The sequence below is a fragment of the Odocoileus virginianus genome, chromosome 18 (genome assembly GCF_023699985.2).
Source record: "Odocoileus virginianus isolate 20LAN1187 ecotype Illinois chromosome 18, Ovbor_1.2, whole genome shotgun sequence".
NCBI lineage: Eukaryota > Metazoa > Chordata > Mammalia > Artiodactyla > Cervidae > Odocoileus > Odocoileus virginianus.
Genome location: NC_069691.1, coordinates 13,259,847 through 13,286,520, shown reverse-complemented (window position 1 = coordinate 13,286,520; position 26,674 = coordinate 13,259,847). Strand labels below are relative to the sequence as shown.

Sequence of the window (26,674 nt, the reverse complement as noted above, 5' to 3'; positions counted from 1 at the left end):
CCTGCCAATGCAGGAGACCAGGGTTCGATCCCTGGGTTGGGAAGATCCCCTGCAGAAGGAAATGCCAACACACTCCAGTATTCTTGCCTGGAGAATTCCATGGACAGAGGAGCCTGGTGGGCTATAGTACATGGGGTTGCAAAAGAGTCAGACATGACTTAGCAGTTAAACAATGACATGCATGTATCAGTACTCAGCCAACATTTGAAAAGGTTTGCTTGCTGATCTAAAGCTTGCCCTATTTCTCCTTTTTTCTCTTTCTCTCTCTCTGTGTGAAATCAGAATCATGTCTCCTTAACTGAGGGAGACCAAAGACTCTGTGTATGTTCCTTCTCCCCGTGTTGCAGCCTAGAAACTCTGCTCAGGCAAAATGTTCAGGCAGTATTCTGGATGATTCTCATTTGCTTTTTTTCTTTGAGAGATCACTGTTTTGGGCTGTCTATTGAGCAGAGTATGAAAAGAGATGTTTTATGTATTTTTTCCGGGTTTCTAGTTGTATAAGGTAAGAAGGTTAGTACATTCTTAGTTGCTTCATTGTGGCTAGAAGCAAAAATTCAAATATTGCATTTATAGTATGCTTTGGCTTGACTGTGTGAGGATTCCCTTTAATTATCATAGCTGTCAAATGATGTAAGGTAAATACCTTCAAAACATATTTTTCTACTTTGGAGTAGTTTTCACAGGCCTGTTTTTTTTTTTTTCACCAAAGATACAGATTTTTAGTATCTGAGTTCCATATGCTAATATTCAGAAGCATGAGGCATTAATATATTCATATATTTTAATGGGGAAAAAAGATAAAATTACACTCTTGTCTGATGTCTTCATAGGTCTTGGAAAGGCTTGAAGAAGGGGCATGAAGTTCATAAACCATTGAGTGAGAGATATTTAAATGATCCAAACCAAAATTGCCCTAGACAAGAAAAATATCCCTGTGTAGAAGTTGAATCTCTAAGGCCTTTCTTCATACTACAATAATTGCTTGAGTTTGGAAATTTATCCCTAACACTTCCCTGATAGCTCAGTTGGTAAAGAATCCACCCGCAGTGCGGGAGACCCCTGTTCAATTCTTGGGTCGGGAAGATCCCCTGGAGAAAGGGATGGTTACCCACTCTAGTATTCTGGCCTGGAGAATTCCATGGACGAGTCCATGGTGTCGCAAAGAGTCCGACACAACTGACTTTCACTTTCAAATATCTCATGTTAGTATGTGAGAATTTTTGCTCCTCTTCTCTTTGTGGTATGGGGAAAAGTCAGCTCCCACCAATGCAGAGATTCATATTTGCCAGTACTGTTATTAAATTACCTTATTCTCTTGTGTTTGAACAAGGTGTCTTCTTTAATTTTAATTCATTTAACACAATACACAAAAAAATAATAGAAACTCCTTGACTTCAAGAAGCTCAAAGCCTATTTGAGGAGATGAGACAAAGAGTAGAAAATATTAAAAAGCAGTACCATTATGAGAAAGATGTTTGAGTGCAGGATATGAAGTATCAATTGAATTGCAGAGGCAATGTATATTATGCACCTTTTCTCATTTCCAATTACTTAATCCTCTTCTATGACACCCTACTGAACATTCTTCAGTTTATCCAGGTCAACCCTTAGCTATGGAGCTGAAATTTTCAGGAGATGCAAATCTGGTAGGCCCTGGATATGTTTGGATGACCATTTTAAAGTTCTAACTACTACAGTTCTGTTTATGCTGAACCATAGGTGCTCACTCTTACCACCACATCATATCATTATCTCTTGGCAGTGTGGGGAGTGGAAGAAATATTGGAATCATGCAGACCTGGGTTTGAATTCCATCCTTGCTTCACTTCTTCTTGTAAGCTTTAGATCTTATTGGTTAAGGACAATTTGGTTACAGACAACATATTCCAGGTTAGCTAACCTAAGCTAAAAGATGGGTGGGGGCAGGGAGAGAACCCAAAGGAAAAAAAGAGGGTGAGTGTCTGTCTCAATCTGAACCAGAAACTGAAGCCCTAGAGCAAACCCAGGAAATTCTCTTTGTCTCTTACTTCTACACATCTGCTTCATTCTTTTTGGTTGCATATGGTTTTCTCTCTTTTGTAGTAGGCATGACAGGTAAGATTAAAGCTTACAGTGCCTAAAACTTCCGTTTTCTCAGCCATATGGGTGAATAAATGTGTGTATGATTATGTCAGGATACAATTCACAGAAAATGTTGGGGAGGTAGTAGCAAAGTTCCCATAGAAGCAGAGTAACTGGGATAATAAAATGATAGTTTTTCACTGCTGCTGCTGCTGCTGCTGCTGCTAAGTCACATCAGTCGTGTCCGACTCTGTGCGACCCCATAGACGGCAGCCCACCAGGCTCCCCCGTCCCTGGGATTCTCCAGGCAAGAACACTGGAGTGGGTTGCCATTTCCTTCTCCAATGCGTGAAAGTGAAAAGTGAAAGTGAAGTCGCTCAGTCGTGTCTGACTCTTAGCGACCCCATGGTCTGCAGCCTACGAGGCTCCTCCGTCCATGGGATTTTCCAGGCAAGAGTACTGGAGTGGGTTGCCATCATTCCACTTCTTTTAGTTCAGCTTACTTCTTTATGGGAGATCTTCCATAAATATTAATTTTCTTGTCCCTTACTTCCTTTCCAGCCAATCTTCACTCTCTATCCTAAACAAGTGTCTTCTAAGAGTATATAATATGCACTACCCTCAAATAGAAATATGTCTCGATAAAACAGAATTCTTGAGAACAGCTTCCATTTCCATCATTTATCAAGGGAAGAATTTACATATTCTTCCTGGGCCACATAGATACAGTGGAAAGTAACCTGGATTGCGTCATTTGAATGAGTCTTCATCCAAGAAGGCTGCTTGTTGGAGTGAGGATTGTACAGATACAGAGGCTGCCTGTGGGATGAACTGCTAGGGTCTTACCTGTAGGACTGCTACAAAAGGCCCTCAGGAGAATGCATTAACCAAGGCTTAGACTGATCACTTTAGAGTGCACTGTGCATTGTAATGCCTTGATACTGTAAAATGAATATGGCTTATCAGAGCGAGGTGATTCTTATAACTGTAAATTACCAGAAAGCTGAAGGATCTTCCTGAAATCCGGCTTGGAGAGTGAAATCTCATGGAACATGATTAAAGGTTGTATTTATTTACTTTCTAAATTAACAATCTACATTTACTGAAGTGAGCTACAGTTATAGTTAGTAGGACACGTAGTAGATTTTGATATAAATCATTTTGGTTCAGTTCAGTCGCTCAGTCGTGTCCAACTCTTTGTGACCCCATGGACTGCAGCATGCCAGGCTTCCCTGTCCATCACCAACTCCTGGAGCTTACACAAACTTATGTCCATTGAGTCGGTGATGCCATCCAACCATCTTATCCTCTGTCATCCCCTTCTCCTCCCGCCTTCAATCTTTTCCAGCATCAGCATCTTCTCCAATGAGTCAGTTCTTCACATCAGGTGGCCCAAGTATTGGAGTTTCAGCTTCAGCATCAGTCCTTCCAGTGAATATTCAGGACTGATTTCCTTTAGCATGGACTGGTTGGATCTCCTTGCTGTTCAAGGGACTCTCAAGAGTCTTCTCCAACACCACAGTTCAAAAGCATCAGTTCTTTGGTGCTCAGCTTTCTTTATAGTCCAACTCTCATATCCATACATGACTACTAGAAAAACCACAGCTTTGACTAGATGGACCTTTGTTGGCAAAGTAATGTCTCTAATGCTTTTTAAAATGCTGTCTAGGTTGGTCATAACTTTTCTTCCAAGGAGCAAGCATCTTTTAATTTCATGGCTGCAGTCACCATCTGCAGTGATTTTGGAGCCCCTCAGAATAGTCTGTCACTGTTTCCATTGTTTCCCCATCTATTTGCCATGAAGTGATGGGACCAGATGCCATCATCTTAGTTTTCTGAATGTTGAGCTTTAAGCCAAATTTTCCACCCTCCTGTTTCACTTTCATCAAGAAGCTCTTCAGTTCTTCTTCACTTTCTGCCATAAGGGTGGTGTCATCTGCATATCTCAGGTTATTGATATTTCTCCGAGCAATCTTGATTCCAGTTCATGCTTCATCCAGTCCAGCATGTCTCATGATATACTCTGCATATAAGTTAAATAAGCAGGGTGACAATATACAGCCTTGACCTACTCCTTTTCAAGTTTGGAACCAGTCTGTTGTTCCATGTCCAGTTCTAACTGTTGCTTCTTGACCTGCATACAGATTTTTCAGGAGGTGGGTCAGGTGGTCTGGTATTCCCATCTCTTGAAGAATTTTCCACAGTGTGTTGTGATCCACACAGTCAAAGGCTTTGGCATAGTCAGTGAAGCAGAAGTAGATGTTTTTCTGGAACTCTCTTGCTTTTTTGATGACCCAGTTCTTTTTCCTAATGGAGCCAGGTAGAAGCTTTGAACAAGACAGCTAAGGAATTCCTTACCGGATGGTATGGCTCATCTATCCTATGTGTCATCCTGCTCCTTGTATGATCTGGCTTGGGCTCTCTAATTCTAAGACCTTAATTATGTATGACAGAGTTTTCACAATCTTTGCTTTTTAACTCTGAGAATGACTTCATGATGCTCTCTTTTTATGCACCTGAGGGCTAATGGTTTATCTGTCTTATTCCGCACATCTATCCTTTCTCCTTGAAGGTGAAGATTGTCTAAAAATTGTGCAGACTGAAGAGGCCTCCCTACCCTTTCAATGTTGTTCCTACCTTCTGCTGTTAAGCCTAAACTGAAAATGGGTCCCTCATTTATGCAGCACCATGACATTTCCTGGGTAATGAACAGTCTTACAGCAAGAGTGGTTCATTTTGCTTTTTTCATTCCACAGCTAATATTATGTGCAAGTTAAACTTGCAATTAGTCCACACCTTAAAATATGATGATTTTGTGAAATGGAATTCTCTAACTTCAAATAGACTTCCTTTTCATTGAACTGACTGAATTACATTCAAGTCAATAATTATGTTCTTAAATATCTGGTTTTTGAGAGGCAGTGACTAATACAACAGCATCTCCTCCCCCAAATCTATCTGCCTTTAAGAAAATATTTTTGACTCAAAGAAAAAGATGTTTTCCTACTCTTCTATTTCTGTTCCAACTCCCCAAATATGCAAAAACTCTGGGTTTTCACAGTTCCAGAGTTTCTCTGACTCCACATAAAAGATTTCAATATAGAAACATATCGATAATGCTAACCTCCCACAGAATACTTAGAAAATAATGCAAGATTCTTCTTGCAAAAACATCTCCTGGGCCCTGCAGGAGATACTTGCAAGTTCCAGTCAAACTTATGATGTAGCCCTAGATTTGTGTCCTTGTGTGGCTTCTCCTTATTATAATACCACCGTTGTGATCTAGGATCCACTACTCTAAATTCCCTGTCCTTTTCATTTTAGCTTGCGTTTATTTAATTTTTATCCAGGTATCTGGGTGGAAAATATCAATATATCATTTTTACACTAGAATTTAAATTATTGATGGGTAAAGGATGCTTTATAGTGTTCTGCTATGGCTCACACTTTTTCAGACCTTGCTTAATTCCTAGATTGTCATTTCCTTCTGTCTCTTTCTTCATCAGAAAACTTAGATGGTTTCTATCGTTGCCATGTAACATTTAGATAGATTTCCCAAACCACTATGTCAGAGTCTTCTGCCATTTGAACCTAGTTTTACTCTAAGTTCTTATTTGATCTATTTGATCCACTTTCCATTCCTTACCCGTTCGATTAGTAAGTACTAACATCACTTCTCTTTTGGCTTCCCACTTTCTGTGCTTCTGTTTCTAACCAGTTCTTTTCTTTTAACTGCTTTTGTTTTTCAAGTATATCGATAACATCATTTTAACTATTTTTTCTGCCCTGGGAGCCATTCTATCTCTTTAGAAAGCTTTTGCCTGTGTCATATCTCATCTTTTATGCTTTGATGTTTAATAGCATTGCAGAAGTTTTGTTTTCTTTTGTTTTAATAAAATGAGGAAAGTGTGCTCACTTAATGTTACATTTTAAAAAATTGTTACTTAAAAAAAATAAAGAATAGAAAATTCAACAATATGTCATAACTAGCAAAATATTTGTAATCAGGACTCTTCTAGAAATTTCAGGATGTATCTTATCACTGATTACACTGGGAGACATGGGAAAGCAGGGGCATGGCTGACTTTTAATACCATATATCTTCTACTGCCGCAAGAATACTTAAGACTTAGTAAGTATTTGTTGAATGACTGATTGACTGTACTGTGATTAGGTACATGGATAGTGAGTAGAGTGATCCTTGGCTTTATAAGACACCTCCTAAGACCCATTTTCAGGTAGGTGTAAGATGTGAGTGTAGTCCAAGACCCCACTCCTTGTTCTTAGCTCACTTTTGCAGGGAGAATTAGAAAAGGAGGTTAGCCTCTGATACTATTTTCCTTGGTAGGTTATATGAGATCAAAGGCAGAAATTAAGGAAATAGGTCTATTTTTAGACTTGGTGACTTATTTAGATAGGTTGCTATAGAAGGTGGTGCAAAGATATTCACACATAGAATATCACATCAAGGGTGCTTTAACACTGCATTCCAATGATCTGGGAGGGGTTGGGTGGAACAGGTCTGGAAGCAGGTGACTCAGGCTGTGGGTCAGGAGACCTGAATATTTCCTCTGGCACTATGATGCTACCTTAGCTTATAGACTTTGAGATTAATCTAATAGACCTCCAATCATTTGTTTTATCTAAAAAAATCTGTGGAGCTTTTTGCTTCTCTTTAAACTTCTCTTGTCTATAGGTGAGGGCACCAGATGCCTGTGAGCTTATCAGCACTGACCACTAGGAAGAAAAATGATCCCACTCATGAGAAAGTGACATTTGCTTTCTCTGTGAAGAGAAATGATATGTATAACCATGTGCAGAAGTGGGAACATGGCCTGCAGTTCCCTGCCATGTTCCTCTCCATCCCCCTGCAGTTATGTTTCATTTGTGTGGAGGAGGCCGGGGTTATGTGAGGAGCAGAGCTGCCAGACTGAACAAATGCTATAGTGAGAAGGCAGGAAATTAAAATATCAAAAATTTCAAGGGGGAAATTTACACTAGCTACATTAAAAAGTGCTTTGATGTTGAGAGGTACGAGAGATGCAGTTAAGGAAAACAGGATCTTCTCTAAGGAAGTTAGGAAAGGAGCCTAAAGAAGCAGCTCTCATCTCTTGGGGCACAGCTCTTATCTATTCCCTCCATGGCCTGTGCCTCCTCCTTCCTGTGACTTTGCTCAGTAACTTTTTTCCTCTTGGAAACATTTCCTATATTAACCCAAAGGCCCCAAGCAAGACTCAGGGGGAAATATGGTAAGTCTGAGACTGGAAGGAATTTACTGTATAATATCCCTATTGTTCACTGATGGACTGGTTTATTCATTCATTTATTCATTCACTCATTCATGTTACAAATATTTACTGACCGCTACAGTTTGCCAGGCACTAAGACAAAGAGTTAAAGAAGGCCAGCAAAGGTTGATCCTGCCTTCCTGGAGCTTGTGGAGAAAATGAACATTGGCTCAGTTTACAAATAGCTGGTCTACATAGTGTCAGACTGCGACAGTGCTATGAAGAAAACTAAAGCAGGGTGGGAGAACTAGTGATACCTGGTAGTTTTTTATTTCTCCATCTTTCTAGTTGCTCTTGCAGGTAGCATGGCAAAGGAAATTTCCAGCGTTGACTTTCAAGTTAGGGCATTTTTCTACCTTATGTCTCACCCCTACGTTCTCCCTCCAGCCTTTAAGATCTATTCCCTTGGATTCTGCCGTGTAAGTCAGCTTCCTTCCTCTTAGCTGCCACATATTCACTATAAAAATGTACATGCACTACCTTCCTTTGCCTAGAGACACCAGACTTCTCTGTGCTCTCATTTTTGAAATGTTGTAGCGATCGCTCATCTGCTGATATTCTTTCTTTCCCTTTGTCTTGTGGATTTGTACCTTTTAAAATTCCTTCACTACCATGAGTAGTTAGATCTTGGGAAGTACTAAAGGCAAACATGTATACAAACCACTATATTTAAATGAATTTATCCACTTAATCTGTCTAAAATTTGAGATAATAACACAACCACCACTGGATTTCTCTGTGGGTTCTGGACATTTTTAATCCCTGTAATTTTTCAGTTGCTTGACAGGAACATAGTCAAGTATGTTGACCTAAAAAAAACAGATTTCCAGATATTTCTCCAGCAAAAAGAGATTTATTGGGGATCTACAGAAAATTGCAATTAGGGGTCTGCAGCCATGGTGAGCCACATGCAAGTTCCCACATGGAGGGAAGGGGAGCACTTTTAAGGAGAGGAAAAGAGGGGGGTGTAAATTGGGAGACTGGGATTGAGACATACACACTAGTATATATATAATAGTGGAGAAGGAAATGGCAATCCACTCCAGTAATTTTGCCTGGAAAATCCCATGGACAGAGGAGCCTGGTGGGCTATAGTCCATGGGGTTGCAAAGAGTTGGACACGACTGAGCACACACAGCCACACACATATAAAATAAATAACTAATAAGGACCTATTACTGTATAGCCCTGGGAACTCTAATCAACACTCTGAAGAGTGGATTAATGTATATGCATAACTGATTCACTTTACAGCAGAAACTAACGCAACATTGTAAATCAACTATACTCCAATAAAAATTATTTTTAAAACTGTGATAGAAAGGAAAAGGAAATCGATAGGGCTTTAGTAAGCCAAGAGTCCATGGCTTTTCATTGGCTGAGTCTGCTAGGAAAAGAAACTGTCTTCCTACTGGGCTGTTTTGGTCACAGGGTGTGAGAGCTCCCCCTTCTGGTCTCCAAACTCTATTTAATTGAGGTTTTTATTTATTCATTTTTCATAGCTAACAGTGCCTATTGCTATAAATTCCAGCCCCCATCTTGTCTACCTCAGAGGGGTGGTAACTTCCTCTTTACCAACTCTGCTTCTTTTTTATTAAGATTTTTTTTTTTTTACTTCTTTTTTAGGAATTCAGTTTAACTCTCAGAACTGTTCACAGAGAGCCTTCAGCAGTTTATCTATTACAGTGTAGAATTTTCTACCCAGTAACAGCTTCCATGGGGGGTTCTGCTTGTAGATTTTGCTCTGGTAAATTGTAATTCTCTGTGTTAGCTTGTCTTTCTCTGTCTGATTTTGGGGGCTGCCTTGTGACCTTGATTCTCTGACAGGTGTTAGAAGAGTTATTGACTTTCAGTTTTAACAGCTTTTTCTTGTTTTGGGAGTGGGAGTGATGACTTCCAATCTCTTTACATCTAGAGAGTCAGTGGGAGTCTACCTCTTTAATGCAGCTTGTTTTGACCATTTCAACTCTCTGGGATGTTTCCTCTCTCTTAGCTCCTTATTTTTGACATTTAATATCAGGGTACTTACATTCCACCTTACTCCAACTATTTTATTTGTGCATAGCCTATCTTCTAGCTAGACTGGACCTCTTTAAATGAAAGAAAAACATTTTATTTACTTTACGGTTCCCCAGATTTCATTAGATTATTATAGATTTGAATACTTCTGTATATCAGACACTGCCACATACATTTTATGTATTTAATTATCACAACACTTATATGAAATTATTTGCTTTTACAATTTGTTGAATGAAAGCTGATGCTCGGAGAGGTTATATGTAGCCTGTGGTCATGCTTTTTGAAGTGGCAGAACTAGGTTTTGAACTCAGGTCTCCCTGATTCTAAGAAGACAGTTCCTTCCGCTAAGCTATAAAGTCCTTCCTAAGTGGTTTGCTGAATTCTTGTTGATTGAATGAATTAATGAATGAATTATCTGGATATTTCTGTAGTGTTCTCTCTCTAAGTGAAGATGATGGCAGGTACTTGACCTGTGAATAAAACAGTCAACTGAGATCTCTTAATTTGGTAACCAAGAGAAAGTAGAGTTAATTACCTAAAACTCTCTCCCATCACTTCTCCTTAAACTTGCAGAAAGTCTGAGACATTTTTCTGGGCTCCAGTATAAGGTGGAACATTTTAGCTACTACTGAAGAAAGCACTAAACATTTTATGAGTTGGCTCTTTCTTCCTAACACTGTGGGAAAAAATGTTGTTTGCTAAGTTCTGGCTGTTTTATTCCTGTTTTTTTTTTTCTCATGATGCTTTATAATCCAGGCCTTCTTTATAGGGACACAGGGGTGGTTTATAACTGCAAGGGTCAAAGAAATAAGTTTATGTGAGAGTCTATAAGACATAGTGAAGCAGTAACCTCTTACTTTCTGTAGCTTTTTTCCAAAAATTTCCTTTACTTTTTTGTCTCCCCTAAGTCTCAGTCTTAAAATAAAAAACAAAACACAACTTTGCATTTTGAAGTATCTTTAAAAGTGAATATGGTAAGTAATAATTTGCCATAATAATAATTTGGAAATACAGAAATAATCTAAAGAAGAAGAAACTTTCTCACAGTTTCATCATCCAGATGTGTCTGCTAACATTTTGGCATATTTCGCCTCAGCCTGCACATCCTTTTTGCATAAAACATTGATTTCTGATCTCTAATTACCTGAAGGTATTGGATATGAAACAAAAAGGAAAGAGCCAGGAGGCAGCCAGGGCGCTTGATTCATGTTTTGTTTTGCTTTGTTTCCCACATGTGACTGGGAAAAAGAACTCAACCTACAGAATGCTAGAGCATTTAGCATGAATAGATTTCTTGTTCGGTCAAGATACCAGATTTACTCTCCTTTATGAAACAAATTTTTAAAAAGTGGACAAAATATATGAAACAACAGTTTTCAAGACATTATACCTCAGACAACAAAGGATAGTAACCTCTAAGAGATGGAAGACAAATGAGGTGAACCCTACAACTGCCCTAGCTACTGTCTAGAGAAAGTCTCCAGGCCACAGCGTAGGGAGTAGGGATGTATGCAGAGATTAATGAACTCCCTGAGTTGAGGAGATACAGCTGAGAGCCCAGGGACACTAAAGCAGCTAAAATTCACAGGGCTGAACAGAAGAGAAAGCTGAACAGAGAGAGAGAGCATTCTGGAGATTTGCAGGCTTTCTATGCAAAGAGTTGGCCACGACTGAAGCACTGAGCAGACACTGACACTTCAACTGAATAATGATCCTTGCTTGCAGGTGTTTGGGGAAAGAACCCCCAAAAGGCTTAGAAGGAGAAATCACTAGAGCCCACACAATTCTGGGAATAGTTTGTCTTTCTATCAGCAAGAATATAAAACCTTATAATTCATGGAATCCAGGTAGAGTACTCAGAAGAGTTTTTCCTTAGCAAAAGGGAAAAGTTAGCCCTAGACCACATGTTGCTCTGGTCCCACCTAACAGCTTAAAAATGAATCTCTAAAGAATAAAACTACTTTAAGGTAACTTAAATGCATACCAGAACAAAATTGAAGAGTGTTTATAGGAATATAAAAATATTTAACACTCAATAAGGACACATTTATAATTTCTATTATGTAACCAAATATTATCATGAATATAAAGAAGCATAAAAATACATGTAATTATGAAAAAAATCAATGAAACATAATTACCCAGATGATACAGATACAGATAATATAAATAGTAGACAAATAGTTATTATAACCTTATTACACACATTCAAGAGGCTAATGGGAAAATTAAGTAGAGGCATAGATGAAATTAAAGAGATAAAATTAATCTTCTACAGACAGTGTCTAAAATGAAGCATATACTGCGTGAGATTAACATGAGACGTAAATGGTATAAATACCGAAATTAATAGTTAGGAACAGTCAGACTAGAGTCAAAACCAAGATTCAACTATATGTTGCCTATGAGAAACTCACTTTCAGTATAAATATACAAATAGTTTAACAGTAAAAAAGATGGAAAAAAAAAGATGTATTAGATTAATCAAAAGAAAGCTGGAGTGATCGTGTTAATATTGGTCAAGTTCTTTTTCAGAACAAAGTATGTTACCAGGATTAAAGAATGCCGTTTCATACACATAGGGGCAAATTAATCAAGAGGAAATAACAAATTTAAATATTTGTATACCTAATAACAGAACCTCAAAATATATAAAGCAAATACTGGTAGAACTGCAAGGAAAAATACACAGACTCACTATTATAGTCAGATTTCAGCACATTTTTTGTAATAATTGATAAAGCAAAAAAATTAATAAGCATATAGAAGGCCTCTACAACACTATCAACCATTTTTAACTAACTGAAATTTATATAACTCCACTTAAGAATAGCAGAATATGCATTCTTTTCAAGTGGATATAGAACATTTAGCAAGATAAACCATATTCTAGGTTGTATATAAATTTCAATATATTTGAAGAGATTCAAATTGTACAAAGTATATTCTCTGGCTACAGTAAAATTAAACGGATTAAATTAAAATCAGTAACAAAGACTTATCTGGAACCTGCCAAAATTTGGAAAGTAAATATCACACTTTTAAATTACCCTTGGGTCAATGTTCATTGCAGCACTGTTTATAATAGCCAGGACATGGAAGCAACCTAGATGCCCATCAGTAGACGAATGGATAAGGAAGCTGTGGTACATATACACCATGGAATATTACTCAGCCCTTAAAAAGAATTCATTTGAATCAGTTCTAATGAGATGGATGAAACTGGAGCCCATTATACAGAGTGAAGTAAGTCAGAAAGATAAAGACCAATACAGTATACTAACACAGATATATGGAATTTAAAAAGATGGTAATGATAACCCTATATGCAAAACAGAAAAATAGACACGGATGTACAGAACAGACTTTTAGACTGTGGGAGAAGGCGAGGGTGGGATGTTCTGAGAGAACAGCATTGAAACAAGTATACTATCAAGGGTGAAACAGATCACCAGCCCAGGTTGGATGCATGAGACAAGTGCTCAGGGCTGGTGCACTGGGAAGACCCAGAGGGATGGGATGGAGAGGGAGGCGGGAGGGGGGATCGGGATGGGGAACACATGTAAATCCATGGTTGATTCATGTCAATGTATGGCAAAAACCACTACCATATTATGAAGTAAAATAAATAAATAAAACACATCTTACATTGTGGGAAAAAAATAAAGAGTAAATAAATAAGTAAATTACCCTTGGGTCAAATAAGAAAGCAAAACAGAAATTAGAAGTGTTTTGAACTGAATTAAAATAAACATATAGCATTTAAAAATTTTTTGGAAGCTGCTAAAACAGTATTTAAAAGAAAATTTGTAGCATTATACACCTATATTTTTAAAAAAAGGAAAGGTCTCAAATCAGTGATCTCAGTTTCTATTTTAAGAAACCAAAAAGAACAGAAGAGTAAATAAAACTCAAAATAAGCAAAAGAAAGGAAGTAATACAGGCTGGAGCTAAAATCAATGGAAGATAAAAACAATAGAGAAATTGACACTAAAAACTTGTGTTTTGAGAAAATCAATAAAATTGATAAACTTCTGGCCAGACTAATCAGGAATTTATCAAGAGGAAATAATTTTAATTAAACATAGCTATTCACCTAGTAGAAGACAGAAATGAGAGAAGTGACACCTCTACAAATCCTACTGACACTGAAAGAATAATAAGGTAATATTATGAACAACTGATGCTGAAGCTGAAGCTCCAATACTTTGGCCACCTGATGAAAACAGCTGACTCATTAGAAAAGATCCTGAGACTCGGAAAGATTGAAGGCAGGAGGAGAAGGGGACAACAGAGGCCAAGATGGTTGGATGGCACCACTGATTCAATGGACATGAGTTTGAGCAAGCCCCGGGAGATGGTGAAGGACAGAGAAGCCTGGCGTGCTGCGGTCCATGGGGTCGCAAAGAGTTGAACACGGCTGAGTGACGATGGCAACAATGAACAACTCATGACAATAAATTTGACAACTGAGGTAAATTGTACAAATTACTTGTATGATAGCCTGCTAAAGCTGACTCAAGAAGAGATAGATAACCTGAATAGAAATTGAATTTACTGTTTAAAACTGATCCACAAAGAATATTTTGCCAACCAAATAGATGGTTGAGAATAATGCAGAGGATATGAAGAGAAATCTAGGATTCTGAAATTTTCCTTGAGGCTTTTAAAATTCTCTTTCTCTTTCTCTCCCTCTCTTCCACACACAAACACACACACACATGCTTTCACAGTGACATCTCATGACACATGAGACAGGATGTGAAACTGAACAGTTCTGATGAATGTCTGAGTGATAAGATCTCACTTCTAAGAGCAAAGAGCTGAAAGGCTATTCTGGCTCTGTAAGACCTAGAAACTAGTTTCTTGGGGAATACTTGATTACATTAGGTAGGCCAAATAGCTTCTGAGGCTACCATTACAGTTTTAGCCCTACCTTCAACTGCCTGAAAAATGTACTATACTAGATTAGGAAACTGAGTCTTATGTGGTTTGGTCTCATGTGGTCTGGTCCTGCTTTCTGGATTTAGGATGTGGTTTGTCTCAATAACCAAAGTAAGTCCATCTTATGGAAAGAAAAGCAAAGAATGATGGAAAATTGAAAATGTAATGAGCACCTGAATTTATTTGTTTCTCTTTTAAAGGGGTCTTTTTTAATCAGCATGAGCTTTCTCTCCTGCCTCCCACCAGGCTGTCATAGGACTAAATTTAGATCTTAATATTTGACCATTGCCCTTCCCTATGAGACATAATAGTTACAATCATAGTCCCAACCTTCTGGCATTTAATCAAGATAAAATTGATTACCTTTACCTGAAAGCAAAAAAATCACTTATAATCAGGATGCTGATTCCAATTTTTAGTAGACTTAGCAGACTGTCAGTTACTTACTGAGTGCTCCTCATACTGCTTCTCAATTTTCTGTTGCTACATAGTCCTAATAGCTTGTCCTCTGGATGCCAGAGTACTGACAAGAAAGGAATTTGGAAGCTAAGTAAGAGAGGATATAAAAATCTCTCATTCCAAAGTCCACAGACTTCTCTTTGTATGAAACTAATTTTCTGTGTCACTGGAAGATGGTTACTCACAGTGGCTATTGGTCCCTTGTTTTTTGTTCAACTTAAACCTGTGCTACAAATGCTCCAATTATTGACAAGCAAAAATTGGCTAATGAAGTTGACTGTTGGCTCAGACAGCATGACTTTCAACAGTGGCTGGTGTCATAAACAGATGTGGTGAGGAGTAAAGCTAAGAGTATCAAGAGATGGAGAGTTTTGGGTCAAATTTTATTCCTTGTTTTTATTTTTTGGTGGTTAGTCTTAAATATAATCTCAGTCTGAATATTGTGGCAATTTTCTTACTTGCAGAGTGCAAGATATTAAAGTAAAGCTGTGTCTTCCTGTCTTCCTATAATTTTAGGTATAAGATGTAAGATTTTTTTTAAGTATGCATAAAAGCATTTGAACCGTGCTTGTAGATTACTAGTCCTGAAGGAGATAAGTCTTGGGTGTTCATTGAAAGGACTGATGCTGAAGCTGAAATTCCAATACTTTGGCCACCTCATGCGAAGAGTTGACTCATTGGAAAAGACCCTGATGCTGGGAGGGATTGAGGGCAGGAGGAGAAGGGGACGACAGAGGATGAGATGGCTGGATGGCATTACCGACTCGATGGGCATGAGTTTGAGTGGACTCTGGGAGTTTGTGATGGACAGGGAGGCCTGGCGTGCTGCAATTCATGGGGTTTCAAAGAATTGGACATGACTGAGCGACTGAACTATAGATTACTATAACTTTTGCTATGTGTGAGGCACTATGTCATATGCCTGTGTCTGTTATTACATTTAGTTCTTCTGGCATGATGGTTATTATTCCTTCCTTTCTCTAAGACATAGAGAATTTAAATGAATTATCCAAAGTTATGGCATAAAATTGTGGCAGAGCCAAAACTCAAATATGAGTTTGTCTGACTTAAAACCTCAGGCTGTTTCTACTAGAGCCAGCTGCCAACTTGACAGCTCAGAGTTGCCTTTTCTAGTTCTATGATGTGAATGAAATAATCTTAGGAACCCAAATAAGCATAAATCCTTCTTTTCTGCTCATATTATCAGTAGTAGGCCAGTGATAGAAATAAACTTTGTTCTTTATGGCCGTGATCTTGAAGGAACTGGAATTAATCCAAATGGAATTAAGTAGTGAAACATGTTCATTTGTATTGATTAATGTTCTGCTTATTTCCAGAAATATTTAAAGAAATGTGACAAAAATTGAATATCCTGAAGTCCTAATGAGCATAATCTCACTCTCTTATGAACTCTAATAGAAGTTTATAGAGTTCTAATATCTAATAGATATTTACAATAGACATTTATGCTTGCATGTCTCTGGGGAACTTGCCATTATATCTTGTGTTATTGTTTCTATTATTTATCTAATTCCATCAAAATGACCCTGAAGGCAGATACTCTGTATTAGTCAGGATTCTTTAGAGAAACAGACCAATAGTTCTCTCTCTCTCACATTTGATTTCATGAAGTTCACTTCTAAGAAGCATTACTTCACTTAACAAATCATCTAGTGTTAGTTTGAGGTAGAGATGGCTGAAGTCCTTCTGACTAGTCTTTTGAGTGTTAAAACTTCATTTTACCATTGTGGATTACTAACTAGAGTACTCAGATGCTAACCAACTGCCCTTAGGATATAAATGAACACATATATCACATTTTATGTGAGCTATTTTAATAAAATGACAGACTACCTACGAATTACTTAAGGGTTCGGTCTTGTTGAATATTATAAATTCAGTCTGTGAGGAAGAAATTGGCATGGGTGGATAGTTGATCACAACACTTACAAATTCCTAAGTGTGTTGGTTATTCAGTCGTGCCTCACTCTTTGTGACCCCATGGACTGTAGCCTGCCAGGCTCCTCTGTCCATGGGATTCTCCAGGCAAGAATACTGGAGTGGGTTGCTATTTCCTTCTCCAGGGGATATTCCTGACCCAGAGATTGAACCCAGGTCTCCTGCGTTCCCAGGGAAGCCCAGGTGGCTCAGCTCATAAGAATTTGCCTGCAGTGCCCTAGACCTGGGTTTGATCCCTGGATCTGGAAGATCCCGTAGGGAAGGGATGGCTACCCACTCTAGTATTCTTGCCTGGAGACTTTCATGGACAGAGGAACCTGGCAGCTATATAAACTCCAAAGGATACTTAGAATTCAGAATTCTTTTTCATTCATTGATGACAGTGTTATCTAATATCCCTAATTGAGTAGCAAATCCTATAATGTGTAATTGTTCCCAAACAGCTGAAGAGCAGAAAAAAGAATGATTCTTTCTAGTCAATGGCTTACTTTTTCTAAATAAAATTGTTATTTTACTTAGAAATAATAAATTATTTACTTAGAAATAATAAGTTATTTCATCCTTAATCCTATTAACATTTTGTAGAGAAACAAATTCTTAATTTCAGAAAATAAATTCAAGTTCTAAGCTGCTCTCATTTTCTTTTTCCTGCCTGTCTTGTTGGAGCCCTTCTCTCACCATTCAGCTTTCATCGTGACTCTCTGCCCCCACTGCCTTTTGTTCTTTAGAAGACATTCATTAACATTTGCTAATGTATGCTAATTAGCATTAATAAGCATCTTCTGTGTGAACAAAGGCTGGTGCTAGGAAGGATGGGTAGAGACTGTATAGAGTTCAGTCAGCCTTGCTTCATACTTTTTTATGCTCTGAGAACAATCATCTTCTTTCAGTCATTTCAGAGTTTTTGTGTTTTTTGTTTGTTTTGTTTGTTTACCCATGAATCCGGACAACCCTTCTTCTTCATGACTGGGAATATTACAGAAATTTTATGGGCAACAGAAAGATTCCTTTTTGTTCTAAGCAATCCAAGGATATAGAAGAAAAGTCGTCAGGGTTTATAAACACTATTTTCATTGGGTTAATAGCCACAAAAACTCACACAGAAGAATGTATTTTCATTTTAGCACATTTATTTACAGCGGTTGCCCTTTGCCATGGTAATTGTAATGTGAGAGCACACACTCTGAATATATATTATGACAGCATGGTTAAATAAGAAAGGTCCTTCCCCCCAAAATAATCTAAATGCAAAGAAAAAGAAAGACACCACGTACTTTTTTGTAACTATAGAGAGCTCTAAGTGCCTTTGTAAATAGCTATTTATTTCCTGGATATAGTTAAAATAAAGTCAACCCTCTAAACCACATAGAATAAGAGTTGCTTTGTTCTTTCTGTAGACCATGGTATCAAGAAATATCTGATTGCAGCTTTTTGCAAACACTCCTGTATATAATTTGCCATTTGAAGAATGCTGCTTCATCATTTCATATTTTCTCTTGATGGTTCAGGGGTGAGTGGTAGAATTTGGAAACATACCAGCTACCCATTTCACTCAGCCTGTTTAATTTTAATTTTATATACTATGGAAACAGAAGGAAAAAGTGCCAAAAAATTTGGTGTGCATTCCCTCTTATTTTAATTGTGAAAGGATAGACGGTGGGATCTTTATTTTGAGCGAATTTTCTATTTTTCTCTTTGTTTATCTCAGGGTTGTCTCACTGGAACCTTGTGGTAAAATGTGTTTCTCCATAGACTTAATTCTCTTCTATTTGGCAAATGCAATATTTTATATTGTGTTTTTAATAAAGCAGGCATCAGCAGCTATTTATTTTCTATTTCTTAAGGGCCACAGAGCCTTAAAAATAAATATAATTCAAAAGGAAAGACAATAGAGAATGACAGTTACTACAGGAGTTATATATATATTTTTGCCTGCCTCTCTCCCTCCTTGGGTGAGTCTTAACAAAAACCAAAATTATTATTCTTTTTTGTGATTTTGTAGCCACAGAGATGTAAAATAACTATTTAGTATCTCCAAGATATTATAATGTTTGAAAATATGACCAGTCTTTGGCATTTATTATACAAATTTTCATTAGTGTATTGTTGAACATATGCACCCCATGATTTTTTCAGTGGTTTTATGGAAGACCTTATGATTTTAAGGTTTTTAATGGTATTAAGGAAAGATGCTGGCACCTGCAGAAAGAATATCAGCCTAGGTCTGTCTAATTAAACCTTTTCCCAAGATACCTTATTGACAGTTGTGTAATGATCTCATTCTGTTATTCCCAGTTCAGAGGGTTTTTTTTAATGTCTTATAGTTTACAGGTTCATTAATGTATTTGATTGATATAATAGCTAAATAATTATTCGTTTTACTCTGTGGCTTCCAGAATATCATGCTCAAGTCCATGACTTGAAGGACTTTGGATTGTTAGAAACAAATGTCCTGAATATCTTTGAGTGCATGTGAACTAAGTTACTTAAATCGTGTCTGACTCTTTACAATCTTATGTTCTGTAGCCCGCCAGGCTCCTGTGTCCATGGGATTCTCCTGGCAAGAATACTGGAGTGGGTTGCTGTGCCCTCATGCAGGGGATCTTCCCAACCCAGGGATCGAACCTGAGTCTTTTATGTCTCCTGCATTGGCAGGCGGGTTCTTTACCACTGGCATCACCTGGAAAGCCTGAATATTTTCTTATCCTGACCTAAAACTAGTAAAAATAAATGGAGCTGCTGAGTAAATGGAATCAGATCTTATGTCCTTGGTAGATATATGAGAAGAAAGATCACATTCCATCATTTTTGTTCACTTTCATGGACAGTGGCTTCCATTCCCTACTTAACATCCACCAATAATAGTGTTTTGATAAATTAATGGAAGCCAAATGCTGGACCATTCTCTGTAGGGGAAATGATACCTCAATATGGTTTGGTGATTTCATCTAGTCAGATTAAACTCCTGAACTTCAACAGTTGCTACTTAACCTATTTTCCCTAGAGCCTCCTATCTCTTTTTCTTGCATCTCCACTCTCCCAGTTACCCAGGCCCAAAGCCTTGGAATTATCCTTGATTCTTCTCTTCCTCTCACATCCCACATCATACCACATATGGATGACATGGGTTCTTCACTGAAGACTTGGAAATGTGCTTGCTATGGAATGGATTAATGTCTGTCTCAGGGCAGTTTAGTCTGAGCTGAAAGGTTTATTTTTTTAATTTAATTTTTACATTTTATTTAATTTATTTTAAAATTTTTTCTTAAGTAATACAATTCTAATTTAATTAATGAGCGGTTTCTTGCCATTTTGCAGGCAAACATGAAAGTGTGTTTATATGCCCAGTTTTGATAAAGGCAGTGCTTTTGTTTTAAATATCAAAGTTTATTTACTCCCCTTTATTGTTTGTAACTTTTGACATCATTTTTCATTTTTAAAAGGTTGTACTCCATTCACAGTTATTATGAAATATTAGCTATATTCCCTGGAAATGTACCCCATTTATATGGGAAGAACTGATGTTGACATTTGCTCCTACACAAAGGAACCCTAAAAAAATAACACTAGTACATTGTTAATTTGGAGAAGGAAATGGCAATCCACTCCAGCACTCTTGCCTGGAAAAATCCCATGGTCAGAGGAGCCTGGAAGCCACTGTCCATGGGGTTGCAAAGAGTCAGACATGACAGAGTGACTTCACTCACTCACATTGCTAGTAAACATAACTAGTAGATTACTGCAATAACCCAAGTAAACTAGATAAGATTTCACACCTAAACTTGAATCTCATTGTTATAAAGTCATTCTTCTGCATCAAATAGCTGACTCCTTAAAGACTATCACTTTTCTTCTGGAGTCTACAAGCTCCTACTCCAGAACACTTTGCCCTACAGACCCTTGTAAACGCGCAATAAATGCTAGTTGAATAAAAGAATTTTCAGTTTCCAAAGGAATGACCCGGTGCTACAATAATCCCTTCATGAGCTTAATGTGGGTCAGAGGAACAGGTGATATCATTCAGCTCTTTCAGCTACTTGGCGACTCTGATCCTGAAGAACCATAAAATATTTTCAGTGCTATAGACTGAAAAAGAAAGCCTGGAACAACATTCACTTTTCTGAACGATTCCAGTGCCTCTAAAATGTGACATTTTGCTGTTGTTTCCTTTTACTGTTTCTAATTACTGGGTCTATTTGCATGAAATGAGGATCTGGGTTGCCTAGGAGTTCATCTGCTCCTATTTCATATTCTTCTCTTAAATAAGCATACTTTGGTATAGTTTTGCTTGTTGCCTTCAACATTTAGACAGGACCCCCGCCCCCCCAACTGTCCCACTCTCCTCCCATCACTCCCCAGGAGAGAGGTTTTTTTTAAAGTATATAATCAATAGACTTTGGGAAACATCAGAACATGAGAAGGTCATATGATTGGGAGCAAGCTACCAGGGATTGCTGAGAGAAGGGATGGCAACAAGCCATGCCAAAAATTGTCTGAGAAGGAAAGACAGTCGGTAACTCGCATTTGAGTGTTCTGAGTTATTCTTTTGCACAGGCTTTGTTTGGGAGGGGTTTTTTGTCTTGGTTCTTCAGCATTACTTTGAGTTTCAGTAGCTTTTCAGACTAGATAGTGTTACATTAAAACCAAGCTTCATCCGAGGCTCTTGATGGAGTCTTCAATCTCCTGGTCATGGTGCTGCTATGTAGTTCCTGATGCTGATGCTGCCTTTGCTGAAGGTTTGAATCAAGAATAAACCAATTATGGTCACAATACCTATAGAAACAATGGCTCTATAGCTCCTGACTCAACTGACAGACAAAAGAAACACTGTTAAACAAAGAATGAACCTACTGAGAATGTGCAGATTATCATGCACAGATGAGTATCGCTGTTGGAAAGTCACCTCCAGAGGAGTGAAGAGGCTATTTCTGCAATACTGTCCGTTACATCACTCAGAAAACATAGCTCTATTTTCTTCTCTACTTGCAACCACAGCAGAGCTATCTCCTCTTATGGAGTTTTATTTAATGGCAATTTATAACTATCCTTCCTGTACCTTAGAAGATGATCCATGACTCCAGCCCTGCATTTTCTTTCTTCTGGTTATCAGATGAAATTGATTTGTCACTTACCTCCTTGGCTGGGACATTTCATTTTGCTGTTTTTGTTTCATAGGATTGTAATCCTTCCTAAAGATTTGCTTGTATCTCTATTATTTAGTATTTTCCTCCATTTCATTATTTAACTTTAATCATGTCTAGTGAGTTGATTATTAAAAATCAGTTTAGCATTTTGTGTGAATTTTTGCTTTGGCTATGTGTGGTGCAAAAGAGCTGCGTGTCAGCCTTTGCTATTTGTCCTCAGCTGTTCCTATATTATGCCACTGATCAGACCTTAGTCTAAGGCTAATCTTGTATCATTAAGATGCCTTCCTAAGTGAATTCTTCTTTGACTGAAGAAATTTGGTGGTAGCATTAATTGCAAGTAAAGACCATGACTTATTGTTGAACATAAAATATCTTCTGAGAAGTGTCTGTCGTCACTACTGTGAACTCTCAGTAGTGACATAAAGACTTTTGTCCCCTGCAGATCCAGTCACAGCTAGTGACAAAGGCATATGTCCACTCTGAACAAAAGAACACTTATTTTCCTATTCCATGGCTGACATTGAGTGATAACATTTTTGCATATCATAAAAATTTTTATGCATATGCTGTTTAAAGGCAAAAAGTGCTTTTACAATAATCTTCTTTGTGAATAGAACTTAAACTCTGTATGTGCTGCCTCTTCAATATGGCTGTCAAGTTCTGAATAATAACCTTTGACAGTGCTGAGCAGAAACAAAACCAGAGGTTGTTTCCTCTGTCCACGGCACCATTGTTCATTATCTTTACTGTTTTGGACTTAGGCTCATCCACCTTAAATAAAATATGTAAATTAATATTTTAAATGAGTTACTAGACTGTGGTTTAAAGAAATAGTCTGCTCTGATTTTTGCCATGACAAGTCACAGATCTTTGTCTCTGGCTGACTCAACCTGTGATGAACAGACAGTAGTTGACAAGGGGGAAAAAATCTGCCAATTAATATATTATCTGATATTATTGTACCATTAAATTTTTATGAAACTTGTATATGCCTTTAGAAAAATGGAGCTAATCTGAAAACAAGACCCTGAGGATGAGGGGAGGAATAAACAGAAAAAAACATTCTTTGTCTTGAAAGAACTGTTAAATCACCTATCTCTACATTGTCAAGGTAAATCATATATGATAAAATTTAGGCTGCATATAATATGTATAGAAATAGTTAAAATAGGAAATATCAGCTTTTAAGCATTTTTGTAAGGTTCTTTGACGCTGAGTAGCTGGTTAGAATGAAATATTCTCTATTTTAATGAGTTAATTTGGTTATAATAACCAAAATGGTTTGTACATGTGGATATAGCTTTGCTAACAATTTTCTTTAAAATACAATGAAATGACCTAACAAATCCTAAATCGACTTACTGCAGAACAGAATTTATTTTGGTTGAAGTTATTTTGAATTGAACTGACAGGCTTATGATTAACATGTCTTGCAAATTGTTGAAGGTGATGAAGCAGAGAAATCCTTGCACAACACTCTATAAGGTGCTGTAACTGTGTATCTTTAACAAACAATGTTCGTTTTGACAAGTTTATTGAAAAAATTTAACTGCACAGAAAACTTACAATGAAAGTAACAACAGTAAAAACCAGTTATTAACAATTGTGCTGTCATTTAAAGAACTGCTATGTTTTTTTCTTTCCTCAACAGTGCAAATCCAAGTGGAGGAGAAAGAAGATGATACTGAGGAAAGTTCAAGTAAGTGGGGATGGACCCAGATGGGATATGTTTCCTCTGGAATAGCAGCGAATTTAGGGGATTCATCCTCTTATCTTGTGGGAATATGAGACCCTGTGCAAACACGGAGCACAAGTGGATGACTTTCAGTGGTCTCACAAGAGCAATCAAGTCCATGAGATAGACTCTTCACTTGAGATTGCATTCAATTGGCCCACACACATTCCACCCAATTTATAAATTGCTCATATTAAGTGGATGGTGGTCCAGAAAAATTTGCTTTTTTATTTCTTTACTATTTTCTTTGTCCTAAAACATTTTCCCTTAGGTTGAATCTATTACAATATAACAGATTGGCCTTTTGACTAAAGTGATCAGATTGCTCAGTAAAAATGAATAAACCTGTTCTTTTAAACTCATGAATATTTTGTCTAAATTGCCCTGTTGTTTTTACTTTGAATAGGTTCAGCTCAAGAGCCTGGATTGTGACCCTTTCCCAGGCATGCAAACCACTCATGGACTAGAACAGAGAAAGATCATTTTATGAGCAAAAGTTTTGAGTTTATCAAAACTGAAAGTGCACCATTTCAGGGAGAGTTCAATTAGAGAATACATCAATACTATCAATTAAAAACCTGAGCCCAATATGACAGCCAGCAAATGTTCATGGTGACAGTTGTTTTCATTAATTTGGTACATTCTGCATGTAAACAGCCCAGAGTCTCACATAGATCCTAGAGGCTCTGACTAGTCTACTATAGGGAAGGAAAAGTAACTTTTCCTTTACCCTTCTGTTTCTTAACTGATACTCCTGTAATCTAAGACAGTTTAACAAGAAAACCAAGCCAAAATAGAAGTTTATTAACACATACACCTCATGTATACATGGATGATACCCAGAAAAAAACAATAATTGTGTGAGGTGGCTTAAAATTTAGACTTAAATGCCATCTTAATAGGGAAAAGGGAGGGGTATGCAGGTCTCTTGGAAGAGAATAAGTTTTAAGAGAATAGATAGGAGGTATGATAGTTTATGATAAAATATGTCTGCATGTGGTGTTGACCTATAGTCTCCTCTATAGAATACTTCTATAGTGTTCCTTGGGGATGAAATTCTTGGGGAGGGGATTTATGACAGTTGAGTTCCTTTTGGCAGCTGTTTTCAGGCAGACAAGAGGAATTCAGAGAAAATCTCTTTCTGCATTTGCTGTTTTTCAAGTGCTATGTCTCAAAATAGTCAATACACAGAAGTGGCATATTTTGGGTGGTATATTCTGAATGTCTTTTTGAGGTGGTATATTCTGCTGCTGTTCAAAACTAAATTGAGCCCATTCCAAAAGGTAATGTTTATGCAAATCCACATTTAGTAGGCAACTGTAAAACACTCCTTTTTTAAAAAATTTGAATATTTGGAAACTAGTGAAAACACTAAAGACAGCCTTTTTGTCCTAAGTGCTAGAAGATAAATATAATGATATACTTTTCATCCATGGTAAAACTCTACAAGTTTAATACCTTAGCTTTAATGTAAAATATACTAAAATGCAGAGTACCAAGTGGCTTCTTGAATTTTTGAGTTATTTGAGGGTGAAATTGTTTCTCAGTTCCTGTGAGGCTCTTATTCTCTCTATGATTAGTGACTAAAATGAACAATACAGGCTGGGTAGATTTTCAAAATGCCAGAGTGGGGTTTGAATATCATGCAACATCTGCCACGGTATTTAACAAATTTTTGGTCTTGATGACAAGAGTACAGTTTTCAAAACCTAGTTAGAAAAGTAATTCTCCCGGTTTTCTCTGCTAGTCAAACTTTAGTAATATCGGTAATGTTTAGATCTTATTTATATTTGGAATATCAATAAAGGTTTAACAAGTAATGTTGAAAAGATAACAAAATTTATAAAAAAATAAAATGACACACACTATGTAAAAATGAACATACTTAACTAATAAATGAGGAATCTGGTGAGCCATTTATAGCAGTTACCAGTTCAAAGGAAAATTCAAAGAACAGATTCAGGTATAGATCAGGAATATTGAACTGATTGTGCAAGGAAGACTTGACTGTTTTGTGGGGTGTTTTCCTTTTCTTTCTTTTTTGATGGTGGAAGGTTGTCCGCACTGAAAAGAGTTCACTTGCTTGTCTACAGACAAGAACTATTTTGCATTGCTATCTAGTGATCCACAACTTACAAAGTTACAAAATAGCTTCCATAGAATCAGCATCAGACAACACAGAAGGGTATGGTACAGACATTTCATAGTTTTCCATTAAAGCACAATTTTTTCCCTATAGTAGCTTCTATTTTAAAAGGTAGTGATAATTATGAGTAATATTTGTTTTTTTAAATAATAATTAACTCTAAATATCAGAAGTTAAAAAGCAAAAGTGAATGTGAAGTAGGACTGTCTGTTATAAGCAGTGAAGGAAGGAACTGAATTCTCCCCCTACTCTTTACCAGAAGCCTTCCAAAGAAGTTATGGATATATGAGGCATAAATTGTCAGTTGGTGAATAAAATAATATTATTTTCTCATCTTGTATTAAATTTACTAGTTGTCTATTTCTAATCAAAAAGAATGATCAAGCAAAGTTATTTACTATCAATTTCATCTAAGAAAGAGAAAGAAATTTAGGAAAAATAAGTATTTGAAGTTAAGAATGAAAAAGATTTTACATAAAATAGATAAGCAACAAGGATTTACCGTGTAACACAGGGAACTGTATTTAATATCTTGTAAAAACCTATAGTGGGAAATAATCTGCAATATATATATATATTTTACATAAATATATAAAACTGAACCACTTGCAGTGCACCTGAACAAGTAATACAATATTATAAATCAACTATGCTTCAATTTTTTAAAAAAAGTTTTAAAAAAAAGAATGAGAATGATTTGAATTAGGAAGGCATTTGAATTATGTCAAGGCATAAATTAATTTCTGCAAAATTATTCTAACTTATAGCATTTCCTTGCATTCTTATTGTTTGTTCTAAGATAGAAGTAATATTAGCACATAGTGATTAAACACTCAGCCCTTATGTATTGAATTGATAATCTGCAATTTGAATTATGTCAAGGCATAAATTAATTTCTTCAAAATTATTCTAG

The 26,674-nt window shown here is 36.9% G+C and overlaps 1 protein-coding gene across 1 annotated transcript in view; it reads left to right on the top strand.

Annotated features, from left to right (window-relative positions):
- Positions 1 to 26,674, top strand: part of TMC1 (transmembrane channel like 1) — a 184,890-nt gene that overhangs the window by 51,409 nt on the left and 106,807 nt on the right. The window contains exon 3 of the mRNA XM_070480157.1: positions 23,438 to 23,579. Within this exon, the coding sequence (XP_070336258.1) occupies positions 23,438 to 23,579 (142 nt within the window). The remainder of the gene's footprint in view (positions 1 to 23,437; positions 23,580 to 26,674) is intronic.